Source organism: Marmota monax, unplaced genomic scaffold (genome assembly GCF_021218885.2).
Source record: "Marmota monax isolate L192 unplaced genomic scaffold, Marmota_monax_Labrador192_F-V1.1 WCK01_AAM20220418_F8-fsc00002, whole genome shotgun sequence".
NCBI lineage: Eukaryota > Metazoa > Chordata > Mammalia > Rodentia > Sciuridae > Marmota > Marmota monax.
In genome coordinates, this window is record NW_026693571.1 from 42764612 (window position 1) to 42783603 (window position 18992).

An 18992-nucleotide genomic window follows, 5' to 3' on the forward strand; every position below is an offset into this window, starting at 1 on the left:
AGGAATTTAAGGGATTCCCAGCTCTAGTGCTCCTTCTCTTTGGAGAAGTCTATCTCTATTGCTTTTACAATAAACCTGCTGCTAGCTTTCTTAAACAAAAAAAAATTAAGATGTGACAGGGGTAAGCAGACCATACATGCACCAGAACATTTTCAAAATCCCCTTAACTCTTTTAAGTCAGTATTCCCACCATTAGAGCTCCTCCTCACTGTGTCTTTGTCAGGAGTACCCAGTATCTGAAACAGCACATGCCAATAAAAGTCTAGTTATCAGGGCTGGAGGGTGCAGCCCGGGGTAGAGTATGTGCTTAGTATGCACAAGGCTCTGGGTTAAATTCCCAGCAGCAGCAACAACAAAAAATCCAGTTATCATAAATCAAAGCTTAGGACCAACAGAAGTTGACAATTTACCAAGTAAGGACTCTAAAAAAAGAAAAAAAACATTCAAACACCATAATTTCCTACACAAATAAACCTATACTTGAAAATTAAAAAAAAAAAAAACTGAGGAGGCTTAAAAAAAAAGAAGGCTCATTTAAAAGGAATGCGTCCAGGCTGGGGTCATGGTTCAGTGACAGCTCTCGCCTAGTAGGAGTGAGGCACTGGGTTCGATCCTCAACACCCCATAAAATAAAGATATTGTGTCCACACACAACTAAGAAAAATATATTAAAAAATAAAAGGAATACATTCAACTCTAGAGAAACCTAATTATGGTATCTTGGTGGGATGAGGCAGTTGAAAGGGTTTACCAGACAATAAAAATAATTTCATGTCAGATGGTTATTGGTCCAAAGATCTCAATTTGAGAACTACTGGGGTTTGTGTCATAAATAACCAGTGTTTGTGTTTTTGGAGATATTGCTTGGAGAGTTAATTTTTTTAAAAAAATCTCAAAGAAGAAATGATTATATTCTTGTCTCTTTAATATACAGACACTTAAGCTTCAAGCAAATGCCTAAGAAACAACAAGGCCAAATCTCAGATCAGAGTCTCTGCACCCAATCTCAAGGTCTTCCCTCTAATTAAGCCACCATGCCCTCCTTACCCCCACCAGATCCTACTCAGCAGGCTCTGAGCATGGTGGCCAATGAGGCTCTCGCCCACCTGAGTGGCAACTTGGACATCCGTCTCAGACTCTCAATCCAGCACTTACTAGCCCTGTGATCTGGGGAACACTGTGACCTCTGCCTCCATTACTCATTGATAAAGAGGGTAATAACGCCTCATAGCATTGTTTTATGAATTAAATGAACACAGCATATACAGAGTTAAACACAGTGCCTGGGCTACAGTAAATTAGAATTTAGCCACTATAGTTTTTGTTGGTTTTCTTCCCGTCTAATTTGAGCTCAATTTCTCTCAAAGTAAGTTTAGTAAGTTATGCATGTCTCAAGTTCCCTGTGATTTTCACTCGGGCATATCGTACATATAAGAATTCTAACATTCTCGTGACTCTATCCTGGATTTTAATTTAGTTATTTCAAATTCAATTTTAAAAACTGGAATTGAGATGAGAAGTGAAGACTGTGGCATTTCAGATTAAACAAGGGCAAATGGAAAAAGCATCACAATCTCCTGATGACCTAGACCATTAACTTCAATTCCAAGCATAGAGGGCATATAACCTGTTGCCCAAGTACTATCCACTACCAAACTGGTCAGTTTCAAAGTCCTGTGAATCAGGCACACTTAACAAATGAAAATCAAATCCCTGTAAGTACAGGTAAGGATGAGAAGGGAGGAAAACAGTCAATGTAGACACATTTCATATTCTCATCCTTTCTACTAACTAGCAACAGGGTTCCATCACAGAAGAATCGAACTTGAAGAGCTTAACTGTTTAAAGAGACACTAAATTTTTAAAGCTTGAAAGAGATTTGACTTATTTAATTTTCCAAACATCACCACCAAAGGTGCTGCATATTCACAAAAACAGCAATTGCTATGGTTTGGATATGGTTTGTCCCCCAAAGATTTCTGTGCAGGAAACTTGGTCCCCAAAGCAACCATAATGAGATGATAGGCCTCTAAGGATGATTAGGTCATAAGGCTCCGTCCATGAGAGGGATTGATGTAGGACCAGGTTAGTTCTCACAGAAGTAGGTTATAAAGTGAGGTCAGTCTGGGCTCTTGGCAATCTTCTGCATGTGGCCATTTGCCTTTCTGTTTTTTACCATCTTATGATGCAACTTTTCAGCCACCAGAATCTTAAATCAAATAAACCTTTATAAACTATCCAGCCTCTTGTGTTTTGTTAGAGCAACACAAAATGAACTAGAAAAAGCACCAAGACTTTAAAAACCCTGTAAAATAAATGTGGGTGCCACATGGGAATATTTTTTATAATAACCATTTGCAGTCTTCATAACTTTAGTAAGAATAAAGTATCTGAGATGGTGTGGGTAGAAATGGTTTGAAGAAAGAAGAGAAAGATACTCATCTGGACCTTAACATGGGGAGAGGCAACGTTGAGGGGAAGGGGAGGGTATGTATGTATGTATGTATGTATGTATGAAGTATTTTTCCCAAACAAAATATGCCTCTCAGGACAGGAGCGGGGGCAAAGAAAGAAATAATTTCCCCAAATGCCACAGTAATTATAATAGTTTTAAATAGAGTCTGTGGGGTCTTGGTTCCAGAATCTCCAATGTCCCCCCAATCAATACCAAAACCCTGGGATGCTCAAGTCAGTCCCTTATATCAAATGGCATGTTATCTGCATAGAACCTATGCATATCCTCCCATATACAGTAAGTCCTCCCTAGAATACTTATGATACTCTTACAACACAAATGCTAAATAAATGGTTGTTATACTGTGTAGTTCAGGAAAGAATGATATAAAAAACTATGTACATGTTCAGTACAAATGCAAGGGTCTGTTTTTGTGTTTTTCAAGTACATCCAATTTGCAGTTGGAAATCCACAGAGGACCAACTGCAATTGGATTTTTAATCAACCCCAACCAGTCAGTCAGGGTCTGAGGGCCTCTTACTTTTTTCCTGTACATACAGGTAGCCTTCTTCTGTAAACTGACTTGCTCGTTTGTGGTCCTTGGGATTTTGTCTAATTTTGTTCATAAGTTCTTCCACTTCGGACCTTGTTCCTTCAAACCGGTTCCGTGTCTGAAATGGACAAAAGATAAATTTAAATTTCTCATGAGGTTTTTCTGCATGAATTTTAAAGTCTCTGAATAACCATAATCAAATTTGTAGAATTCCTTTTTTGTATTTGTCAAAATATCCCAATTCTTCGTTCAAAGGGGGGGGGGGGGGGAGAACGGTGGTCAAACAGCCAACAGAGAAGCACAAGCCACAATAACCAAAGAATATGCACTTTGAAACTTTCTAACACCATAAATAATTTCACTGTCCAACATAAAATCTCCTGCTTTTAGTTCTCATGTTATTATTAAATCTTAGATTTTAAAAAACAATAGATCCTAGTATTTCTACTTGGGAAGTAAGATTTTTGCAACAACCAACATGACTCAGATTGTTACAATTATCCTAGCAATCTGAGCACTAGGAAGCTGGACATCTTAATTCCTTTTTGCAAGTTTATAAACACAAGAGTAAATTTTTCCAGGTTGTGGTAATTGCACTTGAAAATGACGTTTCTTCACTGAAGTGGGGGGAATCTCACCTACAAATAACGTCTCTGATATCTGAAGGGACAAATCACATTTCCGAAACCCAAGAGACTCAGCATGCCAATGTCTGTCAGGCAACTATGTGGAGAACGAATATGGAAGGTGAAGTGACAAAATTACCAAGGAAATTGTGATGCGTCAGCACCACCGGGTTTCTGGACATTTCTTTCATCCAGACTCGAAAATAATTGTATTAATACTGAAAAACTGCTGATGTGAAACTGTGGAGGAGCCGAGATAGAAAATTATTATTGAAATTTCTTCTCTCTCCTCCCTGCAATGAAAAGGGTCACCAAAGGTCTTCAGAGTGGAAAAATGGTAGAATCGTACCTTTTTTCCTAGAGGGGTGGGGAGTCTGATTAATAGATTAAAAAAAAAAAAACCTAACTTCAGAGATTGATTGTAAACACAAAGCAAGCCTCAAAAAATAAATCTTTTTGGGTACTTCATCAAAGTACTCATGTGTTGCATCCACTCCCTCTCCTTCCCATCGCTCATCTCCAGGGACTCCTGTCCCACCTTTATTCTGATCGCTCTGGTTCTACTTTCCTCCCTCCTTGTTTTGCTGAGATTCCTTCCAACCTTCATTTCTTCTCATGTGTATATTAAATATTCGTATGCACAATTAGGCAAATTATAAATTGGGGTGAAAATCACATGTGTGTATATTAAATATGCATATACACAAATCCACACACATTCATTCTCGTTCTCTGACCCACTCATGTCAATGCTCAAATTGACCTAAATTTGTCCAGCAGAAACTCCTTCAATCTGGCTACCATCTTCTGACATATCAGAAGTTTATGTTTTCCTTCTCCTAGAATCAGTCATTTCTCCAGAAGTCTTGTTCGTTTCAGTGAGAGGCAGTATTCAGAAAACAAGATCTGGACACAGCGTGCCCACAGCTATGGGGCTAACGTTGATAAATCTTCCCAGGAGACAGACCTGGGCGATACCCCTACACATATATACACTTACACAAACACAGATCAGTACTTCCACATCTATGTGTGCCAAACCCATGACTTCCTCCCAATAAATCTAATTCTACTCTAATGATTCAAGATTTTTTCTGGTCCATCCCTTTCCGTATTTATAAATTTCTTCTCAAACACTGAGGATACTGACAGCCAGGTCTCTCAATCTATCTGCTCAGTTTGTTCAATTAACCTATCAGCAGAAGGAAAGCAAGCTCCCAAACACTCTGGCTACCTTCTACATACTACATCTACATCCTCTGCCACAATTCCCTGCTGCAAATGCCACCATGCCAGGCCTCCACCTCCCTGCCCTAATTCCTCAGGGCCTGTGTCTCACAAAAAAAAAAAAAATGTTCATTTTAGCTATTTACTTAATAGACCATGTTTATTTAGGTAAATTATAAATTGGTGTGAAAAATCACATTTTTTTTTTTTTTTTGGTTTGGACAAAATCAATAGAATAGCTAGAACTTAACAATTCCCGATTTCTAATTCTAGGTACTTATGAAGATGCCTTCTAATATTAGGCTATGAATGTCACAACAGTTCACATTTGAGTACTTCACACTACCAGACACACTTTATGGTGCTTTAACCCGAATGACCGGAGAGGCAGGTTGCAGCCTAGCTCCATCCAATGTCACAACCACACCACTGCCAACGTCCTTTCCTTCCATGTTTCAGCAAACATTTTAAAACTAACCAGCCTTGAAAGAAGCCTTATAAATTAAGCCTTTTATGATAGCGCCCATCTGGCCATAAGGGGGTTGCATCTGGGGGCCAAGGTGGAATCAAGACACATTTGACCACACCTGGAAAACTGATGGGTCAAATGAGGCACCACGCTTAGGAGAAATGGAAAAGGAGAAGGAAGAGCTGTGCACACCAAGTTGTACACAGAAATAAGACTTTAGGGTACAGGCAACGGTTCCATGTACAGATCGCCATTTTTCATTGAAGCCTTCCCTTCCTGGCCCCATGACTTCATTCATGGGGCAAAAGATGGCAGAGTGTGATTCAAAACATCAAGAGGATTTCATGAAACCCTGTTCCACACCAGGAGCAGCCCTACAAAGCCCTACTCAAGTAACCTTCCCAAACACACACACTCTCAAGTTCTACATCATCCCTGCAAGTGCTTTATGCACAGGGAGGAGACAGGAGACAGCAGTGGAGTGGCAAATCCTGGGCAAACAGCCCATCGGGTCTAAAGACCTTAAGACACCTTACACAGAAAACCAGACAGGCTCTGATTAGGATCAGTGAGAAACGGGAGTGAGTGTACTAGCAGTGCCCAAATCTGAGTTCTTCTGATAAATGGGACTCCTGTGTTACACATAGGCTGTTAAGCTCCAGCGGAACCAGAAAGTTGTATCAGAATGTTTCTCAAATCCCGTTTTTACTGATCCCGGATACACCAGGTCCGACCCATCTTCTTCCACCATGCAGAGCCTGAAACTGTGGACCCAGCACAGTGTGCTCAAGTCCAGTGCTTGCCCTGTCCAGTGGGCAGGATAGTTTGAGAAGGGATTTTTCCTTTGGCTCCTTTTCTTTATCCTTCAAATTAGAAGGAAATAAAAATCTACAACATGTGCTTTTATGAAGACTACACGTGCATAGTTCAAATTAAGTCACTTAGGGCAATCCATCAGCACACAGTAACAAAATTAATTTAGGCAGTACTATTTTACTATTGTTTTATTATAATTAAGCCACTGGGGGGAATCAATATTGATTTTCTAACAAAGGAAAATATTTTCTCATACTGTTAGACACTACTTAGCCATTATTAGTATCTGTTAGACTTTTAGAGATTTTCAATGAATCCTAAAATTTCTGTTATTCCTTACAAAGAATTCTAGTCTTCCTTACCCCATAGTCTTCTGGGAATAAGAATCACAAAAGTTCAGTTACTTTTATAAAATATCCTTTAATTTGGTTGCAATTTCCATTCTTCTGAAATCTATTTTCTAAAAGCCATCTTGCTACTTTCTTGCTTTCCATTTATTACTCAAGATTACAGAAAATGGATGAAGACAGAGTCCCTCAAAAAAGTGTAACCATCTTTGAATAGAAAAAGGTGTAACCAGATAAGGGGAAAAATACATTGTTCTTTTAAAAAAATAAAGTTCAGCTTTTTTCTGATCATACAGTAGGTTTTGCTACTTAATTTACTAGAATAACAAAACACTGACTAAAAGTACCCAAGTTAAAACAGAGTTAATTGTAATATTTAGTTTTAAAATTTCAGGATATTTCATTGTCACATTAAACACACACCCCCCCACACACACACTAGGATTTTCTTCCAGTAACATGTAGTTTTATATAACCAGCATTTTCTCTTTATTATACTAAAAGCTGATATCATCAAGGAAAAAGATGAAGAGCCAAGAAATAAGTAAATGATAGCACCATTGAGGTGGAACAGATAGCACAGAATGAATGACATGTTTCAAAGATGAAGGATTTCTGAAGGGAAGAGAATTAGCTAAGAGCAAAACTGAAAAGCCAGGGGCAGTGGTGGTGTGTGCATACTGCCCCAGCCACTCAGGAGGCTGAGGCAGGAGAATCACTTGAGCCCAGGAGTTCCTAGTCAGCCTGGGAGATTTGGCAAAACTCTGTCTCTTAAATAGAAAAAAAAAAAAAAAAAAAATTAAAGCCTACCTCCTAGGACTGGGTGTAGCTCACTGGTAGAGCCAGTGCTTAGCATGCACAGGACCTGGGTTCAACCCCAGCAAGACAGAGAGGGAGGGAAGGAGAAAGACGCCTAGATCAGGCATTCCCAATACTGAAGGCAAGTTCAAGAGAAAGAATAGCTTCTACATGAGAGAACTACACGAGTCACCTCAGAAACATCCAGAATAAAACCGAGAGAGGAGTATTTAGAAAACAGTAAAGATTTAGGAAGTTCACTGATGACAATTCATACATTTAAACTTTTTTTAAAAGGTTTTTTTGTTTTAGTTTTTGTACTTTATTTTTCAGTAAATTGTTGTCTGCCCATTTCTCTACAGAAAATGAACGTAATTGCCAAAGGTGTAAGGTCTTATATACTAAGGATATTAACCAGGTCATTTTCTGATAGTAATATCATTTTCAAACGATAGCAGGACTTCAAGTTTTGCTTATACGTTCTCATGACTGAGTATGGTTCAATCCCATAGACATATTTAATCTCTCTCAAATTATTCTGGTGCATGTAAAGTAACTAGATCCCCTATTCCCTATAGATACATTACGAACATACTTTCATGCATAAGCAAGATAGCTTCACTGAAGGCCCCTGGAGGCTGATATGTCCCTAACATGTCACCTCAGGGCTTGGAGCAGAGCTGGCTTCCCAGGGAGGTAGGTTGTACAGCCACACAGGGCTGTGCTCAGAAAGTCTCATGCCAGGCTTAATGTTTTGCTGTCTCTGTCTTGAAACTTCTTCATCCTTTTTTAATAAGGAGCTCAATTTTTTTCACTTTACATGTGCCCCACAAATTCTATATACGGTCCTGTCTGAAAGTTCTCCAGGTCATCCCTGAACTTGACAGATGAGGCCCAGATAGAAAAGCCAATTTCAACAAGTTACATCCCCAGTTGGTGGAAGGTGGAGCAGGGAGGGGGTATGATATCAGAATCATAATCTAATCTTCTAATGGGAAGTTGTACTCCATGTATGTATAGTATGTCAAAGTACACTCTGTCATGTATATCTAAAGAGAATAAATTTAAAAATGTAAAAACAAGATGCATTTATATTCTGACTTTAAAAATAATGGTAATAATCTAATCTTTTAAACTAACATCTTTATAAAACTGTGTTCTGCAGTTTACTATTCTTTAGAGTAAACATGTTACAGAATGATTTTGAGGTGAGTATAACTAATCTATATAGATTTGGAATTATATTTTTAAATTGTTACATTATAGTAATATCCATATTTTATAACTCTTTTCACTGATCTTGGGAACACGGCAACAGAAAAATATCTACAAGGATTCTAATAATTTTGACCCAGCTAAGTCGCCAAACAATCTATGAATGGAAACTAAAAACAAACTTAATTTGGGGGTCCTCCACTGAAATAAAGAGCAAGTTGCTCCTGCAGAGACCAGAAGCTGAGGAGCTTCCCCTGCTACTCTGCAGTGGCCCCCCTAAGGCCCCCCACAGGCCCTAAGAAAGCTACAAAGGGAGACAGCTTCCTCCACAGGCCTAACACAGGCTAACTAAATCTATACATTGCGAGTTCTCTCTGTTGTCTCTTGTTTAAAAAGCTTATTTCACCTGCAGAGATTTCCAAGAAGAAACCTTTGAAACAGATCTTCCTTCAAAGCTGGCTTTAAATAAAACCTATCGTCCTACCAAATGGACTCCGAATATTTCTGGAGCAGCAAAGATTATAACCTACCCCATTCCCTGGGCTGGTATTGGTGCCGCTCAGTAACAAAACTGACATTATCAATTATAAAAATAAGATTTTATCATCTATATTGCCAAATATGGAGAATTGTATAAAAAAATGGGGGGAGGTTTTATTCTCAATTCTACTCGTGCAATAAATAAAAGCACAAGCAGTTAATGCCTCAAAACTGACTGTATCTATTTTATATCTTTCAGTGTATGCTATGATTTTGGCCCAAAGCTGTATAACACTAAATCTCTAACAAGGCTTCAATATTTGTTAAACATACCCTGACTAGCTTTTCCATGAGGACACATCGAGGATCAACTAAAATGTTGAGAGAAAAAAAACTTCTGCCACTTAAAATCACATACACTGTACTGTTTAGTAAATACATTCTCTAAAATCGCCTTATTCAAGATCTGCCAAAAAGCATCTGATTTCCAAAGAAAAACAATGCAGACTGATAGCAATTGTGTACAACTGCACACTAGTGAACATGCCTAAAATGCAGGGAAGAACTTCCACTGGAAACCTAAACCTGTCTAAGAATAAAGTCATGAAGTTTGGTTAACAGAGGAGAAATTCAATTCATTATCATTTTAAAGCCTTTAACTAAAGTGGCAGGGTCTGTTAGCAGTTTCATGCACAGTGACTCAGTTAACATAACAAAACTCATTTTTAAAACTGTTCCAGAAAGTTCAGGAAGAACCACCAGGTGGCAGAATTTCCTGAGGCTCAATTAACTGAAGAGCAGTTAGTTACTTGAAAAGCTGACCACTAGGTGGCATCAGACCCCCACTTTCTCAGTACCCACCCAGCAGCCTGATCTTAGTTTAATAAGACTTTTCCCATAGGAAACACATGAAAAAAAAAATACACTTTCTTACACCAGAAAGTTTTGTTTCCTTACATTCTGAATGTTGATCTGTAGTTCCATTTTGTAGTGATTGAAGTCTTTGGCAAGTTCATGGCCCTGATGATAGAAAGTAAACATTCCCTGAAAAAATGACAGCATCTAAGACAAAGGAGAAAAGGGGACATTAGCAGGGGGGAAAATCCCTCACATACACTGAAGAATCACATACACTGTCAAGTGCTTCCCTCTCCTCTCACTGCACCCCACTGATGTTATTGTAAGGAAGTCAGGAGAAGTCAAAGACATCAAAGTACACGTTATTAATTGGTCTTTATTTCTATAAAGAAGAAACATTTTCTTAAATCTCAGTGCCACAAGACTATTTTTTATAGCAAGCCTCATAAAATTCTAAGTCATCCACTTATCCTCATCCGTCAAGAGAATCCCAATATTCACTTGTAATTGAAACCTAAACTCTGTAGTTCAACTCATCTGTAAGAGTAAAATCATGGAATCAGAGAGCAGAGCTCCAGTCTCTACTGGCATCCATCCCAGGCACTGCAACCCCAGTTTTGTTGACAGGGATGTTCAGTGACTTGCCCAGGGCAGAAGCAGGGCAGTAATTAAGCCCTAACGTTTTCTACCAACTCCTAACCTGCCCCTCTTAATTAGAGGGCAGCTGCTTCTGCCCCACGTCTAAATGCATCGAAAGGGAGAAGAGGAGATTTGGGGGGGAGAGTTAAAGAAATTTTGAGATTAATTTTCTTCCAAACAGCTAGATTAGAACAGAAATTTGGGGCTTTAACATCAAATGGCCATCCACAGTCAATCCCTAAGCAATCCCTTGTTATAATGACCATGGGCAAATTATGGAAACTTTCTCTGCTTCAATTTCCTTATTTGTTAAGTGGGATAACAAAAATATCTTGGAGTTACTGCATGGAATGAAGTGAACACAATACAGTACTTAGAACAATGACTTGAACTAAGAGTGAGCACTGTAAGTGCCCAATAAATGTAGGCCATTATTATTTCATATAAAAGGAAAGCTTTAATGAGGTTTAATTTTTCTCTAGTTGTTTAATTTAGGTTATTTTTATTATTCCAACAAGTTTTTAATCAATCAGTACTTAATAGTTCTTTTGTTTCTCAAAACCATGAATGTATTGGGTAAACTGTAATAGTATTGAACTGGAACTCAAAGTTGTGTAATACAAAAAGACCATTACGATTAAAATAAATATAGAGAATGACTTCCAATGTTTCTCAGTTTGTTTTTGCTAAAACTCTCAGTATGAAATATTCTTGACATTGTAATTAAGAAACATACATTTATATACATGTATTTGAACATAAAAATAACTAAAGCTATTAGAAAAACATTTTTGTGATAACAAAAATCAAGTGTTTCTTGAAACAAAATGCTAGATTCACTCCCTGGGTGCAATGGCTCACACCTGTAAACCCAGCAGCTCCAGAGGCTGAGGCAGGAGGATTGTGAGTTCAAAGCCCCAGCCTCAGCAACAGTGAGGCCCTAAGCAACTCAGTGAGGCAGTCTTTAAATAAAATACAAAATAGGGCCAGGGATGTGGCTCAGTGGTCGATTGCCCCCAAGTTCAATCTCTGATACTCCCCACAAAAAGAAATGCTAGTTTCACTCACAAAATTTCAAATGTTCCACCTTCAGGTTCTCAACACAGGTTGCTTTAACCATGGTGAGAAATTTTTAACCATGTTAGAAATCATGATGAAAAAAATAACCATTCAATTGTTAAATAGACAGAGTTTGAATGGGTAAAGTTACTTTAAAAATGATCTTGAGTAAAGACGATCCTACAAAAAGCCACTTTCACACACATTTTGATATTAATTCTTGCAGAAGGATTTTTTTTTTTTTTAAAGAGTGAAGCTCTAAGGAAAATGGTCAAAATTGCCCGTGACTATACTTCTTGAGATCATGTGCCAACAGAAATATTCAATGTGTGTTACTGTACAAAAGAGGCTGAGGACCACTGATTTAGAGGCGATTCCCTGACTTTGTGACTGTGTCCATCCTTCCATGTATAATGTCTGCCTTCATGTTTACACACTATAGCCTCTAGGAACCATGTTAGATCTAAGAGAAAATATGACTATTATATTACCAAAATGTATCACCAAAATAGCAAACAACTTGCTCTAATACTCACAGGCTCCACAAACTCAAACTTCTTTCTTTCTTGGATTTCCTGAAGCTTACACACATATTCAAGAGACAGTTCATAAAAGTGCTGCCGGTTTTGCTCCACTTGGAGATCTGCCTGTGTTAAAATAATTGAGGTTAGTCAAACTGGAGAGAGAAGGAAACTCTATACCAGAAGTTGGCAAACGTCAGTCCACAGGCCAGATATGGCATGCTGCCTGTTTTTGTAAATAAAGTTGTATCTGAACAGTCAGCACTGTTTGTTTAACGTGAAGTCTGAAGCTACTCTCCTGCCACAACCATAGCATTGAGCAGCTACAGCAGAGACCTCAAGGTCCTCAAGAGTCTAAAATAGTAACCCTCAGACTCTTCAGAAAAAGTCCCCCCACCCCCGCCCTGTAGGCTATAGCTAGCTGACCCCCAAGGACTGGAGGCCCAACAGTTAGGCTTTCTTCAATCACTCGTTCCCAACCATAACTGCCGCCAACTCAAAAAATCACATCAACATTATTTCCATGAACAAATCTTCCAAGAATGAGGTTGGCCTGAGAGAGGAGGCTGAGGAAATTCCAGTCACTTCAGTACTAGGTGATTGAGAGCAGCAGGTGAGGAATTGGCAGCCATGACACATCTGAGAAACTGGCTCTGGAAGGCAGGTCAGGGTCGGAAGCCCATCTAGGGGTGCTCATGCTCCTAAGCCCTCACCATGTCGGATCACCCTGTGAGTCCAGGGAACACCAGCTGTTCAGGAGACTATTCCAAAATATACAGTGCCAGCTTATCTCGCCTAACTGAACTGGGAGAAGAGTACAGTTCCACAGAGACCAACAGGAAAGGAATTCTCATCCCATAAACCACTCTCAACAAGGCACTGTGCAGTATCTCTCCTAAGTTGCTAACTTGATTTTCAAAAGTATTGATCTGGACATTTCTCCAGAAAAGATAAAAAATGGCTAACAAGCATAGGAAAAAAGGCTCAAATAATCATCAGGAAAGTATAATGAGAGACCTCCTCACATCCATCAGGACAGCTACTATAAAATGGAGAAAAGAAGTGAGGTAGGGAAGATATGGAGTAACAAACTCTTGTTCATCACTGGTAGGAATAAAAAACGAAGTAGCCACTGTAGAAAACATCCCAAAAGCACCTCAAAAAATTAAAAATAGAATTACCATGGGATGCAGCAATTCCACTTTAAGGTATACACCTAAAAGAACTGAAAGCAGGAACTCAGACACGTGTACACCATTCATAGCAGCATTCTTTACACTAAACAAAAGATAGAAGCTGTCCATGACAGATGAATGAATAGATATTGAACAGCCTGAAATTCTGACACATGATACAACATGGATAAGCCTCAAAGATATTATGCAAGCAAAATAATTCACACATAAAAAAACAAATACTGTAGGATTTCAAATATATGAGATACCCAAAAAAGTGCAATTCACAAAGACAAAATAGAATGGTTTGCCAAGCATAGTGGTGCACGCCTGTAATCCCAGCAGCTCCAGAGGCTAAGGCAGGAGGATAGCCAGCTGAAGGCCAGCTTGGGTGATTTAGAGACCATGACTCAAAATAAGAAGGGCTAGGGGATATAGCTCAGCAATAGAGCAGCCCCGAGTTCAATTCCCAGTACCACAAAAATAAATAATAAAGACGATTTGTTGTCAAGGCAGGAGGAGCAGGCTGTGTTTAATGGGTACCGAGTTTCATCTGTGGAAGATTAAAAAAAAAAAGCTGTGGCGATAGAGGTGGTAATTATGTAACATGAAGGAATGTAATGCCACTGAACTGCACACTTGAAAATGGTGAAAATCATGAATTTTGTTATATTTTGCAATGACAGTTGGATAAGCTTTTGAAAATAAAAGTATTTGTCGAATACTTAAATTTTTCATCAAATGCTTTATTAAAATAGTGTTTCAATGCAATAAGTGTTACTAAACTAAAAAAGAGTTTCTATCTCAAAGTCCTATTTGTATGCCCCTGATCATCAGATTTTGATTGGTGAGCCATCAGCAATAAATAGCTACAACTCCCAGCAAACACTAATTCTTGAGTCTTTAACAAAATGAAGACATGGGGAGATAAGGGTGGTTGCTTCATTATTACACCAGAGCCAAAATGACTGGTCCTGTCTGAGCTGATTCTCTTGTAGCTGTAGTTGCTACTGTAATTACCCTCACATTTCTGGTCAACTTTTATTATCACCTGTTTAATATTCTGAATATCCAAAACTGTTGTGCCATGTGCTTCACAATTATATCGCCAGAATCCCTGGGATCACAGATAGCCCATGACTTACAATACTGCCAGAGATGTCCAAGTCCTACTAGGGGCACAGAATGATTTCCTTTACCCTGACCAAGTCTACTTACTACATGATTTGGATATGATTTGAATGTGTCCCCCAAAGATTTGCTGGAAGGTGACATCTAGGGTGTCCATACTGAAGTGATAAAGTCTTTAAGAGGTGAGGCCCAGTTAATGGAAATCAGGTCACAGAAGTACTATGCTTGGAGGGAATTAATGCAGGTCTCCTGGGACTGAATTATTTCCTGGGAGATTAGGTTATAAGGGAGCCTGGCATCTCCCCTGAATCTGTCTTCCACACACCCCCCCACTCTGTGATGCCATCGAACTTGAGGCCCCGTGAAGAGCCAAGCAGATGTCCACACCATGCTCTTGAACTTCCAGAACTATAAGCAAATAAAGAAGCCAGCTCAAGCAATTTTTATAGCAACACAAAAGTGAGTAATATACTACACTTAGCAAAAGTCACTAGTTGTTAATTAATACACAATTTCTATTTGATTATCTGAATTGTGGACATTTCTACTATCAGAATGTATAAGATAGATCAGTCACATATGAAGTTATTCAAAGGAGCTACTTCTCTAGTGATATTTATGTTGAAATGTTATTTTGTTGATAGGTAAAGAGAAATTTCAAAATCAAAAGAAATATTTTGTCAAGTAACTAACACTTGTTACAGTGTAGAAATTAGAATTTAGGGATATTGATGGAGGTAGAAGCTCTGTTGCCTAAGAAGGTAAACACAAGCCAAAGAAACAGATCCAAGAGAATTACCAAAATAGCCAGCTTTCTGTATACTACAATTTTTTGTTGTTACTCTCATTTGAAACAAGAGGAGACAGTAAATTAGCCACGTTTCTATGCCTTTGTTCAATACAATTCTCAGCAGTTAATCTCTTAAGCACCTGGAGTCACTGAGGATCAGCAACACCTTGGCTGCAGGCAAAAGTAATGAAAATTCAAACCGAACTTTGTTCCCTTTAAAAAACCTCCAGACTTTCAAGAAAAGGATGTTTCAAGTGGGAGTCTGTAAGTTAGTAAAAATCAGAACAAGATAGGAAAGTACACGTAACTGACATGAAAGTAAAATTCTTCACCTTCAGAGTCTCTTCAAATATCTGATCTGGAACTTAGTGATTGATGAAATTGGGATTGATGAAAATCGCCAAAGCCCTAGCTCAGCGGACACACATCTTCACACTTTTCTTGCCATAAATACATAGAAATCCCTATTCCCTGACAGATACTTTTCTAGGCACAGAGGTTTTGTGCTGCATAAAACTATTTTGTTGACATCAAGGAACTTACACTCCTTGGAAGAAGCCATGTGACAAGCACATAGTAGGTAAAACAGCTCTAAGAATATGGAGGGGTGTGCGCCTGTAATCCCAGCAGCTCAGGAGGCTGAGGCAGGAAGATCACGAGTTCAAAGCCAGCCTCAGCAATTTAGTGAAGCCCTAAACTTAGCAAGACCCTGTCTTAAAATTTAAAAATTACAAAGGACTGAAGATGAGGCTCGATGGTTAAGCTCCCCTCTGTTCAATCCCGAGCACCAAAAAGGAAAAAAGAAAAAGAATATGGAGGGGAAAAGGCAGAGTAAGGGAAACATTCTGAGTAGGATAGGCAGGAACAGATTTCCTAATAAGGTAACCTGTGAATACAGCATTTGGAAGAGTAGTTGAAGAATTGAAGCGCATGGATCTGGTTTGAAAATATCCTGGGCAGGGGTCCAGGGTGGAGTTCAGTGTGCCCCTTCTGAGGGTAGAATGCATGAAGCCCTGGATTCAATTTCCAGCAAAAAAATTAAAATCATAAGGCAAAAGGAAGACCAAATGTAAAGTTCCTGAGCAAGGAATTTGCTTGGCCCCAGGGAATGGCCTGGGGCCACTACAGGTAGCTGTCAGGAGGGTTTGCATAGGAGGGGGTCCTGAGAAGTGGCCACACTGTATGTTCTGGCGCTAAAGATGGCACAAACTGACAAACTGGATGTAGGCAGTGAGACAAAGGGTCCAGAATGATTCCCATGATTCTTCATGGGCAACATTTGGAACTGGATACCTAATTAGAAAGTGGAGATGGAAATTTACCTGGGGCATAAAAATTCTCTTCCAGATACTTGGAAATAGAGATAATGAAGAATAAAGGTTAAAACTGTTAACAGCATGTCTATAAATGCAACAGCTGTCATTGCAAAATCGACTGAGGGCTAGAGATGGGAGCATGTGTAACTCTGTGTGGTTTTCTACAAAGTGGAACAAGTAGAGAATGGAGCCATACCTTAGGTATTGTAGGGAGGATTAAGTGGTATAAAAGCTCCTTTCTGTTTCATAAACTGTTCTGCGCCATCCAAATGTCAAAGGTATTAGAGAAAAGAAAATGTCACTTGGGGATAATATCCAATCAACCACATGTGTGCCCACATACATATTGTTTGCAACCAACTATCTGAAATTCAAATACACCCTAGAATCAATGCTGTTAGTGTTATTTGGATAAAACTTCACTAGGTACATGTTACAATGGCACATTCTACCCAGATTCCTTACATGTGTAAACCCAACAAGAAAAGGAGAAGTTGTACTATGTGAAACAAGTGGGGATATAAAACTGCAAACATTTTCCTAAAAAAAGTGTACATTCTGCATTATGAACAACACATGTTTCTATTCAAGCCTTGAGTGAGGGAAAAAAAAAAAACAGCAGGGAATTTAGAAACAATGAGAGAAAAAAAGAGATGTGAATTCCTTTCTCCTTGCATAAAGCTACTTCCCCCCCCCCCAAAAAAAAGGTATATTAACACAAGTAAAAAGGATTTCTTTCAACCAAGCTGAACCTTCTGAATCTCTGGCATTAAATAAGATTAATACTACCTTCATATAAAAGCAAAATTATATATGAGCCTATTAAATTCAATCCATTTATTCAAGAAATCTTGAAAGCCAATTAATAGATCCATCCCTGCACATAATATATCTGTTATACAGTAAGGCTGGTTAAAATTATTGCTCCTATGAAAAAACAGAACCCAAAATTTTTACTACTATGAATCCACGGTTACTCAATCATGATAAGATATATTCATCATTTTGTGTCTTGTTTCACAAGTACCATTTCTTCTTAATTTGTTGCAAAACCCGTTTTTCCCCCCCAATACTTAATTCCAGATGAAGTTTTCAAAAGTAAAGCTCATCTAAAAGTATATGCACTTTTTTAATTCTGTAAAGTAACAGGAAAAAAAAAAAGAATACCTCTTGTAAATGTGAGTCTTTCTTTTTGGCTGACAGATTCAAATGTTTATCAATTAGGCTATAATTCTTTTCTGTTTCTTTGTCGAACTTCTTTTTTTCTTCCTACAAATCAGAAAAAAAAAGACAATTATGATTAAACAGAAAAAAATTCATACACATCATGAATCCACTAGGATGCTCAAAATATGAAAATAAAACAAAGTCCCAGGGAACATGGAGCAATTCAAAAAACATCTGCAGCACCCAAGCCACAGCTTATAAATCAAGTCAGCATGAGGATCAGAGATGCACTTGATTTCTTTGAAGCCTATGCTATTTTTCAACTCTTCATTTACCACTATTAAAAATTAATGCGGTCACTCGTCCCTCACAAAAAGAAAACACAAGAATACATAAGAAGAAGAACATATAGTCTTTAAAAAAAAAAAAAAAAAAAAACTTGGTCTCAATTTTGGCTTAGAAAAGGAATTCATTTCAAATGAAATAGTTTGGCTCTAGAATTTTTTTAAAAAATCACAATGATCACTGTTGGGAAAAAAACATCCAAGGAAAGATCTTCTTTCCTCAATGGCTGATATAACAATAAGATCCTCTGGTCAGAAATGTTTTTCATATTCCCATACCTTACCAGTGATTTCTTAACACTGCCTAGAATATATATCAATAGATCAAAAGAGCCTAAAATAATATTGACATACTAGTGCTGAGCTAATTTGGTTAATATTATAAACATTTCTCAGGAACCTGTATTTGCTTTTCTTTTGCTATAGAAGCTTTGAGAAAACAAGCAAAATTTTAAGTGCAGAAAAGACAAACCATGCCCCCTCTTAAGCTGCTGGCCAACTTGGGAGGTGTTTAATAAACACTTTTGAGCATCAATGAGTACATATTACATCCTCATGATATCAAAATGTGTCTATCAAGTTGGGCACTAAAGCACAGGCCTATAATCCCAGTAGCTCAGTGGGCTGAGGCAGAAGGATCACAAGTTCAAGGCCAGCCTCAGCAACTTAATGAGACCCTCAGCAATTTAGCAAGACCCTGTCTCAAAATACAAAATAAAAAGGACTGGGAGTATAGGCTAGTGACAGAATGCCTCCGGGTTCAACCAGAGTTTCCATGCTTCCCCCAAAAAAATAAACGTGTTCATCAACTTCAAACTCTCCTGGGAAGATACATTCCTGTCCGTTTTCCAACTTCTCTTTTCTTAAGTAAACAGTGAACTAGTCTGTCTATATCTGGTATGAGATTTCCCTCATAAATACTGTGAATTCTACTTCTTTGCATTTATCTCCCCCCACTACATAGGACCACAAAGTTGTTTTTCAAACCTCCCACAATATATCCTCA

At 38.4% G+C, this 18992-nt stretch overlaps 1 protein-coding gene across 3 annotated transcripts in view; it reads right to left on the reverse strand.

Moving 5' to 3' along the window:
• Window positions 1-18992, reverse strand: part of Arhgap10 (Rho GTPase activating protein 10) — a 298879-nt gene that overhangs the window by 177644 nt on the left and 102243 nt on the right. For all 3 annotated transcript variants that reach the window (XM_046459111.2, XM_058583937.1, XM_058583938.1), the window contains exons 5-8: window positions 17643-17744; window positions 12079-12189; window positions 9944-10048; window positions 2997-3126 (exon numbers count right to left, since the gene is read on the reverse strand). In XM_046459111.2, the coding sequence (XP_046315067.1) occupies window positions 2997-3126; window positions 9944-10048; window positions 12079-12189; window positions 17643-17744 (448 nt within the window). The remainder of the gene's footprint in view (window positions 1-2996; window positions 3127-9943; window positions 10049-12078; window positions 12190-17642; window positions 17745-18992) is intronic.